General features: G+C 45.9%; 1 protein-coding gene across 2 annotated transcripts in view; it reads right to left on the bottom strand.

Moving 5' to 3' along the window:
- Window positions 1-14,230, bottom strand: part of atp8b3 (ATPase phospholipid transporting 8B3) — a 127,508-nt gene that overhangs the window by 43,182 nt on the left and 70,096 nt on the right. For both annotated transcript variants that reach the window (XM_078424146.1, XM_078424145.1), the window contains exons 10-18: window positions 12,131-12,213; window positions 10,109-10,267; window positions 8,629-8,717; window positions 6,897-7,087; window positions 4,148-4,356; window positions 2,828-2,859; window positions 2,072-2,228; window positions 1,186-1,374; window positions 524-636 (exon numbers count right to left, since the gene is read on the bottom strand). In XM_078424146.1, the coding sequence (XP_078280272.1) occupies window positions 524-636; window positions 1,186-1,374; window positions 2,072-2,228; window positions 2,828-2,859; window positions 4,148-4,356; window positions 6,897-7,087; window positions 8,629-8,717; window positions 10,109-10,267; window positions 12,131-12,213 (1,222 nt within the window). The remainder of the gene's footprint in view (window positions 1-523; window positions 637-1,185; window positions 1,375-2,071; window positions 2,229-2,827; window positions 2,860-4,147; window positions 4,357-6,896; window positions 7,088-8,628; window positions 8,718-10,108; window positions 10,268-12,130; window positions 12,214-14,230) is intronic.

The raw sequence follows: 14,230 nt of genomic DNA on the forward strand, positions 1-14,230 counted from the left end.
AATCTCCAACTCACTCCACATGTGCGGGACAAAGAGTTTTCATCCACATAACATTCACTAAAGTGAAGGTTTATGAAATTAACATTTGAAAAACTGAACAACATGAAAAGAGGAACAATAAAACCACAAATGTCCTAACTCTCAGGGTCTCTCTGCAAAATAAAAAAATTGCAGTTTTTTGAATTACCACAGAGTTCCCCCGTAGATAGGGTTGCCAACTTCCCAAATACGGGACAAGGTGACGTCACCGCCCCGCGCGTGACCTCACCCAGCCAGCGGCCACGTGCTCCCGCTCCCCCAATGGCGGCCGCCCGGGGCGGTGACGTCACCCTTTGTCCCTTATTTTGGAGTGAGGAAGTTGGCAACCCTACTAATACGGGACTAGGGCGGTCCCGTACGGGTAAAACTAATTTAGCCCAAAATCCGGGATGCCCCGGCTAATGCGGGACAGTTGGAAACCCTACCCATAGACCTCAGGAGATCAGTTAGTCTCAGTAACCATGATAACATATACTATCCTTACATCAAGTGCTATTTGCGTGCTCTCCCTGTGTGGGCAGCTGAGCTGAAGTCTTTCATATATCACCGTATCTGCTCCTTTGGAGTACAGCTTGATCTTCCCTTCAGAATCTTTCACTGCAAGATAAAATGTAAACATTCAGAGAGCTGTAAAGGTTGCCATTCAACTCTTTAGTTTAGCTTTTTGTTTTTAGTTTTAGAGATACTGTGCGGAAACAGGCCCTTCGGCCCACCGAGTCCGCATCGGCCAGCGATTCCCGCACATTAACGCTATCCTGCATACACTAGGGGCAATTTTACATTTATACCAACCCAATTAACCTACAAACCTGTACATCTTTGGAGTGTGGGAGGAAACCGGAGGTCTCGGAGAAAACCCACGCGGGTCACGGGGAGAACGTACAAACTGTGTACAGACGAGCACCCATAGTTAGGGTCGAATCCGGGTATCTGGCGCTGTAAGGCGGGAACTTTACCACCGAGCCACCGTGCCGCCCCGGGAGAGTTTTTCTCCAGTGATGCTGCATGACCCACTGAGGTACTCCAGCACTTTGTGTCTATCTTTGATATTTGATAACTGGAATCATTAACATTTCACCAGAGAGAAGAGGAACATTGTAGTACTAATGTACATTTCACCCCAGGTTTATCTTTGCGGTCACTTACAGATGACAGACATTCTCTTGCGACCGCTGGTAAAGTCCAGGATGGCCAGCACTGTGTATGTCTTCTGCACGCCCAGCTCGCTGATGGTTATGCTATCCTGTGTGCGGGACAGGAACACATAGCCATAGTTTCTTGCTGCTGATGCTAGAGCACCTTCATCTGGAGAGGCTGCCTGGTAAATGAGCTGACCTTGAGGAAAGAGAAACAAGAGGAAGAAATCAGCAGTGAAATGTGGCCGGGAGCAGAGTGGAGGAGGATGGGCTCTCCACATCCACAATCAGCAGGTGGACACGTGTGTTAGCAGCTCCCTGGTACCTGGATATATCGCCCTAAACCATCACACAAACCAGCCTCGCCCTCATCGACTCCATCTACACTTCACACAGCCAACAGAATCCAGGTCCACTCCCACCCTGGTCATTCCCCCGTCTCTCTTCCCCTGTCAGCCAGAAGCCGCCAAAGCTTGAAAGTACGTACCACCAGATTCAGGAACAGCTTCTTCCCCCCCCCCCCCCCCCCGTTATCAAACTCGAGCATGGACCCCTCATAAACCAAGGGTGTAATCCTGATCTCCCAACCGATCTCATCACCCTGTGAATTATAGATATCCCCTTAAATATATGTCACAAGATCGACTCTCGTTCTTGCACGCTCTGAAGAGTATAGGTCCACCTTTTTCAGCCGTTTGAGATCATCATGACCAGTATCTGACCAGTGTCTGAGGAAGGGTCTCAACCCGAAACATCACTCATTCCTTTTCTCCAGAGGTGCTGCCTGACCCGCTGAGTTACTCCACCATTTTGTGTCCATCTACGGTCTCTGGCCAGACTCTGCTCAAAAGCCAAAGTGATTGATTACCTGCTAAACGATGGCACTTCAGACTCACCATCTTTCTCCTCCACCATTACTGTGTGACAAAGAGCCAGCAATTTAAAGAAATTGTGGACTCCCGGGTGGTCCCCTGACTGGATCAGTTCCACTAGCGAAGAGTCGTAGAACTTCAGCCTTCCGTCGGCGTACGTGTTCCAGCTGAGGTCCGCCACCTGTAAAAGACCCAGGGACATTCAGCGTCAGGCAGAGAGAGTGCTGGACAACGGGAGGCCGAATACAGTCTGAAATACGTTCATGAGCACGGAGGTCCCAAGGACGCTGAGCAGACGGGAGAGACGGAATTTAACTTTGAACAGTTTTATCGTGCACCGTAGAAATAGACAATAGACAATAGGTGCAGGAGTAGGCCATTCGGCCCTTCGAGCCAGCACCGCCATTCAATGTGATCATGGCTGATCATTCTCAATCAGTACCCCGTTCCTGCCTTCTCCCCATACCCCCTGACTCCGCTATCCTTAAGAGCTCTGTCTAGGCACAAAAGACGCGGCTGGAGACACAAGGAATGGCCGACGCTGGAATCTGGAGCATAAAGCAAAGTGTCGGAGGAACTCAGAGGAAGGAACTGCAGACGCTGGTTTATACCGAAGATATGACACAAAATGCTGGAGTAACTCAGCGGGACAGGCAGCATCTCTGGAGAGAAGGAATGAATGGGTGACGTTTTGGGTCGAGACCCTCTTCAGACTGATGTCAGGGGAGTGGGAGAAACATAGATATGGAAGGGTATAAGGAAGGAAGTGAAAGTACTCACTGTTGCTGCAACACTATCATCATATTGATTACCTGAAAATGAGAGAATTCAACTATTAGATTATAAAAAACGGTTTTTTATTTATATATATATACACACACACACACACACACACACACACACATATATACCCACACACACATATACACACACACACACATATATACCCACACACACACATATATATACCCACACACACACACACACACATATATACCCACACACACACATATATATACACACCCACACACACATATATACCCACACATATACACACACACACACATATATACCCACACACACACATATATATACACACCCACACACACATATATACACACACATATACACACACACACATATATACACACTGAACCTCAGTACATCTGACAATAATAAACCTAAACTTAAACAATGGTCCTGACCCAAAACGTTGCCTGCCCATTCCCTCCCCAGATGCTGCCTGACCCGCTGAGTTCCTTCAGCACTTAGATGAAGAACCAAGGAACTGCAGATGCTAGTTTACAAAAAGAGACATTAAGTTCTGGAGTAAATTAGCAGGTCAGGCAGCATATATAGAAGAAGTCTGAAGAAGGGTCCCGAACCAAATGCTAGCGATGCATGTTCTCCAGAGATACTGCTGTCTCGCTGAGTTACTCCAGCAGCTTGTTCCATATACTCACCACCCTCTTTGTGAAAATGTTGCCCCTCATGTTCCTGTTAAAATCTGTCCCCGCTCACCTTGAACCTGTGTCCTCCACTTCTTGATTCATTTACCCTGGGGAATAAAAGATTCTGTGCATTCACTCTACCCATTCCTCTCATGATTTTTGATACCTCTATAAAATCACCCCTCGTCCTCCTGCGCTCCAGGGAATGAAACCCGAGCTTGCCCAACCTCTCCTTATAACTCAGGCCCTCGAGCTCTAGCAACAATCAACACAGTGATGCAGCGTAAAAGACCGGGCTTCGACCCTGACCTCGGGTGCTGTCTGCGTGGAGTTTGCATCTTCTCCCTGTAACCGCGTGGTTTTCCTCCGGGTGCTCTGGTTCCCTCCCACATCCTGTAGACATGCAGATTTGAAGATTAATTGGCCGCTGTAAGTTGCCCCTAGTGTGCAAGGTGTGGATGCGAAAGTAGGATAGCATAGAGGCCGTCTGAACGGGCGATCAGTGGTCGGCATGTACGCGCTGGGCTGAAGGGCCTGTTTCCTTGCCGCAACCTTCCTCAAAGCCATGAACCATTTCCATTACAAACTACACTCACTGAAAGCAAACATTAATGTTTCCACATTCACATTTACATAGAGGAGCATTTACCATAGATCTGACCATCGATGCAACATTTTTTAAACGCCAAGATGTTTTGGGTCAGGGTGCCTGTTTTATCCGAGAAAATAAATTTGATCTGGCCCAGTTCCTCATTCAGAGTCGTCGTCCTTGCATTGGCTGGGGTGTCACTCTCTTCACAGTACATCTCCAGATCCCATTTAATGAAAAAACTCTGAGCCACGTGGAGAAGTTCGAAACTGGAATAAAAGATACACTCTTTAAAGAACACAGCAAATCATTGATAGACACAAAAAGCTGGAGTAACTCAGCGGGTCAGGCAGCATCTATGGAGAGCAGGAATGGGCGACGTTTTGGGTCGAGACCCTTCTTCAGCTGGGTCGAGACCCGAAACGTCACACATTCCTTCTCTCCGGAGATGCTGCCTGTCCCGCTGAGTTACTCCAGCATTTTGTGTCTATCTTGGGTTTAAACCAGCATCTGCATTTCCTTCCTGCACAGCAAGTCATTAAGATCTATGCTACGTTTGCCTACAGCGATGTTAAAGTCAGGCAAATTTACAATTATTTAAAGCAGCTCTACTCGTAAGTTTATAAGTGAAAGGAGCAGAATTAGACCATTCGGCCCATTAAGTCTACTCCACCATTCAATCGTGGCTGATCTATCTTTCCCTCTCTACCCCATTCTCCTGCCTTCTCCCCATAACCCCTGACACCCGTACTAATCAAGAATCTATCAATCTCCACCGTAAAAATATCGATTGACTTGGCCTCCACAGCCGTCTGTGGTTATGCATTCCACAGATTCACCATCCTCTGACTAAGGAAATTCCTCCTCATCTCCTTACTAAAGGTACGTCCTTTTAATCGGAAGCTGTGGCCTCTGGTCCTAGACTCACTTGGTTTACAAGTTATATTACGACTAAGACAAAAAAGGACTATGCAATAAATATTGCAGACACAATTCTGTCAGACTTCATCCCCATCTTCATGTATAAATGCACTGCACAGAACGTTAAACAGAATATTGTTGGCAAACCGGTTCCTAGAAACTTTACTTTTCAGAGTTGGCTGCTGTTTTTTTTTCCCCACGCAGGTTCACTTCCATGTCATTGGCAGTTTGGGATACATTGTATTCCAAGGAAAATATGGCCATGTAAGAGCTTTCTGCCTCCGTGACGGAATGTTTTGCACAGTGAACGGGAATCGCAGCTCGAATGGTCTGAACTTCTCCCTTCAAATTTAGTCAAATACCTCCCTCTACTGGACAATATGCAGGCAGAAATCTCGCATGCACTTTGCACAATATGAGACATTGATGGCTTGTGCATGATAGAAACTGCTGCCTTACATTCAGTAGCTATTCCATAAGCTGAGCCCCCCTTGCAAAACCATCAGTTGCTCGGATAATCCTGCGTTCATGAGGATAAAAAATGCGACGCCTTATATTCTGCTTGGCTATCTTACAACCCTCTGATTTAAACATAGAATTCTCCGATTTTAGGTTTCACCTCTCCTTACCTTTTTCTCTCTTTCCTGTGCCCTGCCATAGTGCATACCCATTTCTCCCACTATCCCGCCCCTCCTTTCCCCTTCCCCTTCCCCATCCCTCAGTCTTTACATTTCACTCCTCTTCTCTCCATATCTTACTCCCTTTTGTCTTCTTCTCATCCCTAGCCTTTGTCCACCAATTTGCCAATCAAGTCCAATAGGTAGAGCAAAGGGGAAGATACAGAGTGCCGAATATAGTTCTCAGCATTGCAGCACACCAGGTCCACAGCAACCCCAATATTGTAGTGCATCACCTCCATAGATCAGTTCCACAGAAGTGTTACTGGTGAATTGTTTAAATCAAATCAGTACAATTTCCAAGATTGTTTAATTCTCAATCCATTGTTATAAACATTCAGTGAAAAGGATAAACCATTCAAAACTGGGGGCAGGGAGGGACAGTGGTGCAGCAGCAGAGTTGCTGCCTTACAGCACCAGAGACATGGCATTGATCCTGACTAAGGGTGCTGTCTGTACGGAGTTTGTACGTTCTCCCCATGACCAACGTGGGTTTTCTCTGGGATCTCCCGTTTCCTCACACACTCATAGAAACATAGAAAATAGGCGCAGGAGTAGGCCATTCGGCCCTTCGAGCCTGCACCGCCATTCAATATGATCATGGCTGATCATCCAACTCACTATCCTGTACCTGCCTTCTCTCCATACCCTCTAATCCCTTTAGCCACCAGGGCCACATCTAACTCCCTCTTAAATATAGCCAATGAACTGGCCTCAACTACCTTCTGTGGCAGAGAATTCCACAGATTCACCACTCTCTGTGTGAAAAAAAACCTCAAAAGACATATAGGTTTGTAGGTTAATTGGCTTGGTGTAATTGTAAATTGTCCCTAGTATGTGTAGGATAGTGTTAGTGTGTGCTGGGATCGCTGGTCGGCGCAGACTCGGTGGGCCGAAGAGCCAGTTTCCGCGCTGTACCTCTAAACTAAACTAAACTCTTAGTAATTTATGACTTGGCAATGAGGTAGAAACAAAAAACTGCAGATGCTGGTTAACACACAAAAAGACACAAAGTGCTGGAGTACCCCAGCAGGTCAGATAGCATCCCTGGAGAACATGGATAGATGACGTTTCGGGTCGAGACCCTTCTAGTCCTGAAGACGAAGGGTCTCGACCCGAAACGTCACCTATCCATGTGCTCCAGGGATGCTACCTGACCTGCTGAGGTACTCCAGCACATAGTGTTCCTTTCTTGACAACAAGGTACTTACGTGACATAGAGTGACATTGGCAAGATGGAGTTCAGGAGGATAATATAAGACCAGAAGGCCAAAAAGCCTTCATAACCCAGATTGATTTTGGACTTAGTGCCAAGGTAGTGCATGTCCACCCCAAGTTTTGCATCCCAAATGACTGCTCCAATAGCGAGGCCAATTGACATAACCACAAGAAGCAAGAGGACCTGGAATATTGGACAAATAAAAATTGAAATTCATTATTTAATTGCTTCCTTATTTTGTCATTGTAACTGCAGTCTGAACAACGGTGACTGTGTTGACTGTGCAAAAAGGAATAGGTGATTTGGCCCCATCAGTTATCTTCCTATTAATTGTTTTACACTGTGAGTCACTCAAGCTTTTTGTGTCTATCTTCCTTCCTTACTTGTCTGACTCATTAAGGGGGCAACTGCTCTGCCCAAGGCAGCAAGAAAGTGCAGAGAGTTGTGGATGTAGCCCAGTCCTTCACACGGGCCAGCCTCTCCACCATTGACTCCATCTACAATTCACACTGTCTCGAAAATGTAACCAGCACAATCAAGGACTATTCACACCCTGGTCGTTCCTTCGTCTCTCCTCTCCCATCAGGCAGAAGATATAAAAGCTTAAAAGCACATAACTCCAGACTCCTGGAAGCTGTAGGAACAGCTTCTCCCTGCTATTATTAGACTGCTGAACCGAACTCTCACATCTAAAGGTGTGGCCCCGATCTTCCAATCTATATTTTTGTGGCCCTGGGACTTTTTGTTTTACTCTGCGCTTTCCATGCTGGCTGCCGATCACACGTTCACATTCGTTCTGTGTTATCCCACTTTTGCATCCACTCTCTACACACGAAGGGCAATTTTACAGAAGACTATTAATTCACAAACCCGCATGCCTTTGGAATGTGGAAGGAAACTGGAGTGCTGTGAGGAAACCCATGTAATCACAGGGAGAAAGTGCAAGCTCCACACAGACAGCACCTTTTCCTCTTTGCACTAGCTGTTGTACTTGTGCATGGCTTGATTTGACTGGATAGCATGGAACATTTATATCGAAACGTATAAGGTTATTAAGGGGTTGGACACGTTAGAGGCAGGAAACATGTTCCCAATGTTGGGGGAGACCAGAACAAGGGGCCACAGTTTAAGAATAAGGGGTAGGCCATTTAGAACTGAGATGAGGAAAAACTTTTTCAGTCAGAGAGTTGTGAATCTGTGGAATTCTCTACCTCAGAAGGCAGTGGAGGCCAATTCTCTAAATGCATTCAAGAGAGAGCTGGATAGAGCTCTTAAGGATAGCGGAGTCAGGGGGTATGGGGAGAAGGCAGGAACGGGGTACTGATTGAGAATGATCAGCCATGATCACATTGAATGGCGGTGCTGGCTCGAAGGGCCGAATGGCCTCCTCCTGCACCTATTGTCTATTTTTCATTGTACCCAGTAATTAGAGCCCATACCTCTACCAGATGCAGTCTCTTGTGTCTATCACCTCATTGCTACGCCCTCTAGTGTTGGACATTTCCACTCTGGGAAAAAGTTTCTGACTGTCTACCCTATCTGATTTCAAACGAAACTCCGAACTTCAAACATGCAAGATAAAGAGATAAAGTGACCAGGGATATGGAAGGAATAGTTTTCAGTCAGAGTAGTCGTAGAATGGTATTGACATGATGGGCTTGTGAACTAACTCTCATGCGGAGACATTTAGGAGTATAAAGCTTGTTGCAAAAGTAGACATTTACCAGCGTCACCACGCGGTTCATGATCAGTTCAATGGTGGTTTTCTTCAAGGTGTATCTCCCACTGTTTCTCATTATTTTTGTATCCACTCCTGAAAATTAAACAAGTTACAAAGTAAGTCGAAATAAAGGAGCAAGTTAATCTACCATAGATAGACACAAAGTGCTGGAGTAACTCAGCGGGCCAGGCATCATCTCTGGAGAAAAGGAATCGGTGACATTTCAGGACAAGGCCCCAGTCGAGGTCTGAAGAAGGGACTCGACCCGAAACGTCACCTATTCCTTTTCTCCAGAGATGATGCCTGACCCGCTGAGTTACTCCAGCACTTTGTGCCTATCTTCGGTATAAACAACACATCTGCACTTCCTTCTCGCACAGCAAGTTAATTTAGTTTAGTTTAGCTTCTGTTTGCTATTGTCACGTGTACCGAGATGGAGTGAAAAGCTTTTTTATTGCATGCTATCCAGTCAGCGAAAAGACTAGACATGATTACAGAGGTTGACACTCCAAAGAAGTACAGGTATGTAGGTTAATTGGCTGGGCAAATGTAAAAAAAAAAAAAGAAATTGTCCCTAGTGTGTGTAGGATAGTGTTAATGTGCGGGGATCGCTGGGCGGCGCGGACCCGGTGGGCCGAAGGGCCTGTTTCCGCGCTGTATCTCTAAATCTAAAAAACCTAAAAAATTACAATCAAGACGCTTACCGCATGGCTGAACTACAACCTTGTTAACTTAACTCGCTTGTTCTGATGGAGTCGGCCACTACTGGACCACTGTACCAGCCTGAGGTGAACTACTTTCACTTCTGTTCAGATGATAAGTGGGCAGGTTGCAGCTATGCCGGTGAGCACTAAACCCATGGTTAAGGTGCGGCACAGTGGCACAGCGGTAGAGCTGCAGCCTCACAGGGCCGGAGTCCCGGGCTTCGATCCTGACCTGGGGGAGTGTGCACATTTTGCCCGTGAGCCCGTGGATTTCGTCCGGGTGCACAGGTTTCCTCCCACATCGCAAAGATGTGCGGATTTGTAGGTTATTTTGCCGTTCTAAGCTGCACCCCGTCTGTGAGGGGTAGACTATTTAGAACTGAGATGAGGGAAAAACGTTTTCAGTCAGAGAGTTGTGAATCTGTGGAATTCTCTGCCTCAGAAGGCAGTGGAGGCCAATTCTCTGAATGCATTCAAGAAAGAGCTAGATAGAGCTCTTAAGGATAGCGGAGTCAGAGGGTATGGGGAGAAGGCAGGAACGGGGTACTGATTGAGAATGATCAGCCATGATCACATTGAATGGCGGTGCTGGATCGAAGGGCCGAATGGCCTCCTCCTGCACCTATTGTCTATTGTCTATTGTGAGGAGTGGGTGAGAAAGATGGATAACATAGAACTAGTACGAATGGATGATCGATGGTCGGCGTGGACCCGGTGGGCCTGTTTCCATGCTGTATCTTTCAATAATGAATCAATCTAACATTCACCTCACAAAATTACCTGCAAATATAACCACTCCATAGCACTTTTCAGCATTTCGTATTCTACACCCTCGTAGTAATATCTTCTCATTGTCGATTGAGTACTCTTGGTTTTGCCAGTACAGTGTGCCTATAAATGAGTGCAGGTCGCAGTTTGGGCTTTCACAAATTATTCTACCTGTTGAAACAAAATGTATTCATTTCAAGGCTGGGAGTGACTTCAAGCAGAAGGCAACTACACTACAAAAACATTTGCTCTTGAGGATAAACATTCGAATGAACAGTAGAATTTACATTGTAACAACAACATTTGCATTTACTTTTTTGACACAGCAAAACATCCCAGTGTGCAAATCGATTAGGAAAAATTCATGAACATCTCTTTTGATGTGCCTGACAATGCAAGACCCCCTGGGTTCGATCCTGACCATGCATTTTGGTAAGAAGAATAAAGGCGCCGATTATTTTGTAAATGGGGAGAGAATCCAGAAATCGGAGGTGCAAAGGGAAAATAATCGGCGCCTTTATGCTGGTGCAAGACTCCCAAAAAGTTAATTTGCAAATTGAATCGGTGGTAAAGGAAGCAAATTCAATGCTAGCATTTATATCAAGAGGGCTGGAATACAAAAACAGGGATCTAATGCTGAGGCTGTATAAGGCGCTGGTCAGGCCGCATTTGGAGTACTGTGAGCAAATATGGGCCCCATATCTGAGGAAAAATGTGCTGGGTCTGGAGAGGATCCAAGAATGATTCCAGGAATAAGTGGGGGGGAGGCTGGTTTGTGTGATGGCTTGGCTCTCAGTTCACGTGGGCTTAAAGTGCAGTGATAAGCTTCTCGAATTTCTCTGCAGCAAGTGGGCTTTGTGGACAGAGAAGCGGTCATCCAATCTGTTTTTCTGGAAAAAGGCAGCTAGAAGCTGAGACGTTCTCTTAGAGATGGACAAGACAGTAAGGATGCATTTGGAGCGCTGCATTCTGTTTTGGTCACCCTGCTCCGGGAAAGTTTCCATTAAAATGGAACGAGTACAGAAAAGATTCACTAGGATGTTGCCAGGTCTCGAAGGCCTGAGTGATTAGGGCAGGTTGGGCAGGGAAGGTCTTTATTCTTTGCAGCGCAAGAGGCTGATGGATGATTTCACAGAGGTGTATAAAATCACGAGGGGAATAGATTGGGCAAATGCACTGAGTCTTACACAGGGTAGGGGAACCAAGAACCAGAGGACATAGGTTTAAGGTGAGAGGGGCAAGATTTACTAGGAGCACGAGAGGTAACCTTTTCGCTCAGAGGATGATGGGTATGTGGAATGACCAGAGGTGGTAGTTGCGGCAGGAACTAGAACAGCATTGAAAAGACACTTGGACAGATACATGGATGGGAAAGGGGGGGATATGGACCAAACGTGGACAAATGCGACTAACTTAGATGAAGCATTTTGGTCGGCATGGACTAGTCGGGCTAAAGGGTTTGTGTCCATGACTTTTTGACTTTGATAGCGATTCCATCCAAACAGATGTGCTGGCGCTGGAGAAGGTCTGGAGGAGGTTAATAGGAATGATCCCAGGAATGATTGGGATAACACATGATAAGCGTCTGATGGCACTGGCCCTATATTCGAAGGAATGAAGAAGGATGAGGGGGAACCTCATTGAAACTTACCGAATAGTGAAAGGCCTGGATAGAATGAATGTGGAGAGGATGCTTCTACTAGTGGGAGAGTCTAGAACCAGAGCCCATAGCTTCAGAATAAAAGGATGTGCCTTTAGAAAGGAGATGAGGAGGAATTTATTTTGTCAGAGGGTGGTGAATCTGTGGAATTCATTGCCACAGACGGCTGTAGAGGCCAAGACAATGGATATTTTTAAGGTCGAGATTGACAGATTCTTGATTCGTAAGGATGTCAGGGGTTATGGGGAGAAGGCAGGAGAATGGGGCTGAGAGGGAAAGATAGATCAGCCATGATTGAAAGGCGGAGTAGACTTAATGGGCTAAAATCACCTCAGTCTTGAGGGAATGTTCTAATGCCTTGACTAAACACTCACCGTCAAACTTTGCTAACTGGTCCAAGGTGTTCACCTTATCATGTGTGACACTCAATGCTTGTCTAAACTTCAGGTTGGTTTCACTGGAAAAAAAAAATCCATCCTTAAAGCTATGGAATTGATCAGACCTTTCACATATCAATTCATTCAGTCAGAGTTTATGGAATGATACGAGAAATCTTTTACCCTTTTTAAAGCCTTACAATTTGATCAACCTCGTTAAAATGGACCCCAATTTGCAACCTGCAGTGAAGAAAAATGATCTCAAAGAAAGAGCTGTAGGGGCTAGCGGAATCAAGGGATACGGGGAGAAGGCAGGCACGTGTTACTGATTGTGGATGACCAGCCATGATCACAATGAATAGCGGTGCTGGCTTGATGGGCCAAATGGCCTCCACCTGCACTTATTTTCCACGTTTCTACGTTTCTAAAACCGCCCACAAAGGGGTGCAGCTGGTAGTGCCGCTGCCTCAAAGAGCCAGAGACCTGGGATTGAACCGGACCTCGGGTGTTGCCTGTGTGGAGTTTGCACGTTGTCTCAGTGACCAATTTCCACCCTCATCCCAAACAAACGTGTGGGTTTGTAGATTAATTGGCCTCTGTAAAATTGCCCCTAGTGTGTAGGGAGTGCATCTGAAAGTGGGATAACGCAGAACTAGTGTGACCAGGAGATCGTTGGTCAGTGCGGACTCAGTGGGCCGAAGGGCCTGTTTTGATGCTGATCTTTTAATCAATCAATTGAAGATCTAGCAATCTGTGTGGCCATTTCAGACATCTATTACTGATGGATATGAAAACAGAAAATGTTAGAAAACAGGTCAGGCCGCATCTGTGGAAACTCAAAGCAAATCGAATGTTTCAGGTCGAATATCATCATCAGAACCCACATCCGACCTGTTGCATTTTCCACAAATGCGTTCCGACCCGCTGAGCATTTCCAGCATTGTGCAAATCAGCGTACTGGCAGAATCGGCGGGTCAGGCAGCAACTGCGGAAGGAAATGAACAGCCGCCGTTTTGGGTCAGGTCTGGAGATAGGTCCCAACCCAAAACAACACCTGTCCATTCCCTTCACAGATGCTGCCTGACCTGCTGAGCTCCTCCAGCACTTTGCGTTTCCCTCAAGATTCTGGCATCTGCAGCTTCTTATGGCTCTACTTTCTGTTTTTATCTCAGGTTTCCAGCATCTGCAGACTCCCCCCAGTCTGCTGACAGGTGTCACTTCAAAGGCAAAGCAAAGATGTCGGCAAGCTAGCTGAGTATCTGATCATATTAAAGAGTTGTTCAAGGGAAGTGCTCAAGTAACTCAGCGGGTCAGGCAGCATCTATGGAGAACATGCAAACACCAGCAGCTGCAGTTATCCATGTCCTCCATGGATGCAGCCTGACCCGCTGAGTTACCCAAACACTTTTGTGTCTTTTATTGTAAACCTGCATCTGCGGTTCCTTGTGTCTCTGTCCTTCATCAGAACTGTTATGATGAAAGATCGTCAACCCAAAATGTCGGCTCCAATTCTCTCCCTGCAGATGCTGCCTGACCCACTGAGTTCTTCCAGCAGTTCAGTTAATATAAACATATTAAAAATAAAAATAAATAAAACCTACTAGGTAGAGGCTCATTTTTGGTCACTTACCCAAAATGCCTGGTTACCATAGTACTTCCTTGTCAACTTCAATGGGAAATTGGCTTTTCAAAATGGAGTACAAAACACAGCCGCCACAACAGTGCATATATAGCAGAAAAATAATTCATACTCCATAATTCATACTCCATTAAATTTTGATGTATTTAGTTTTTCCTATTTCCTCGGTGCCAAAGTCAGAGTCATACCGCACAAATCGTTCATGATGACCAAGATGACCCATCTAAGCTAGTCCCATTTGCCAGTGTTTGGCCCATATCCCTCTAAACCATTAGGCCGTTTTAGAGAAAGCCATGTTTGCACATTTTTTCCTACCCATGTACCTGTCTAAGTGTCTTTTTATTGTTATTATAGTACCTGCCTCAACTATCTCCTCTGACAACTTGTTCCATACACCCACCACCCTCCGAGTGAAAATGTTGCTCCTCAGGTTTCCATTAAATCTTTTCCCTCTCCCC

This window comes from Rhinoraja longicauda, chromosome 28 (genome assembly GCF_053455715.1).
Source record: "Rhinoraja longicauda isolate Sanriku21f chromosome 28, sRhiLon1.1, whole genome shotgun sequence".
Lineage (NCBI taxonomy): Eukaryota > Metazoa > Chordata > Chondrichthyes > Rajiformes > Arhynchobatidae > Rhinoraja > Rhinoraja longicauda.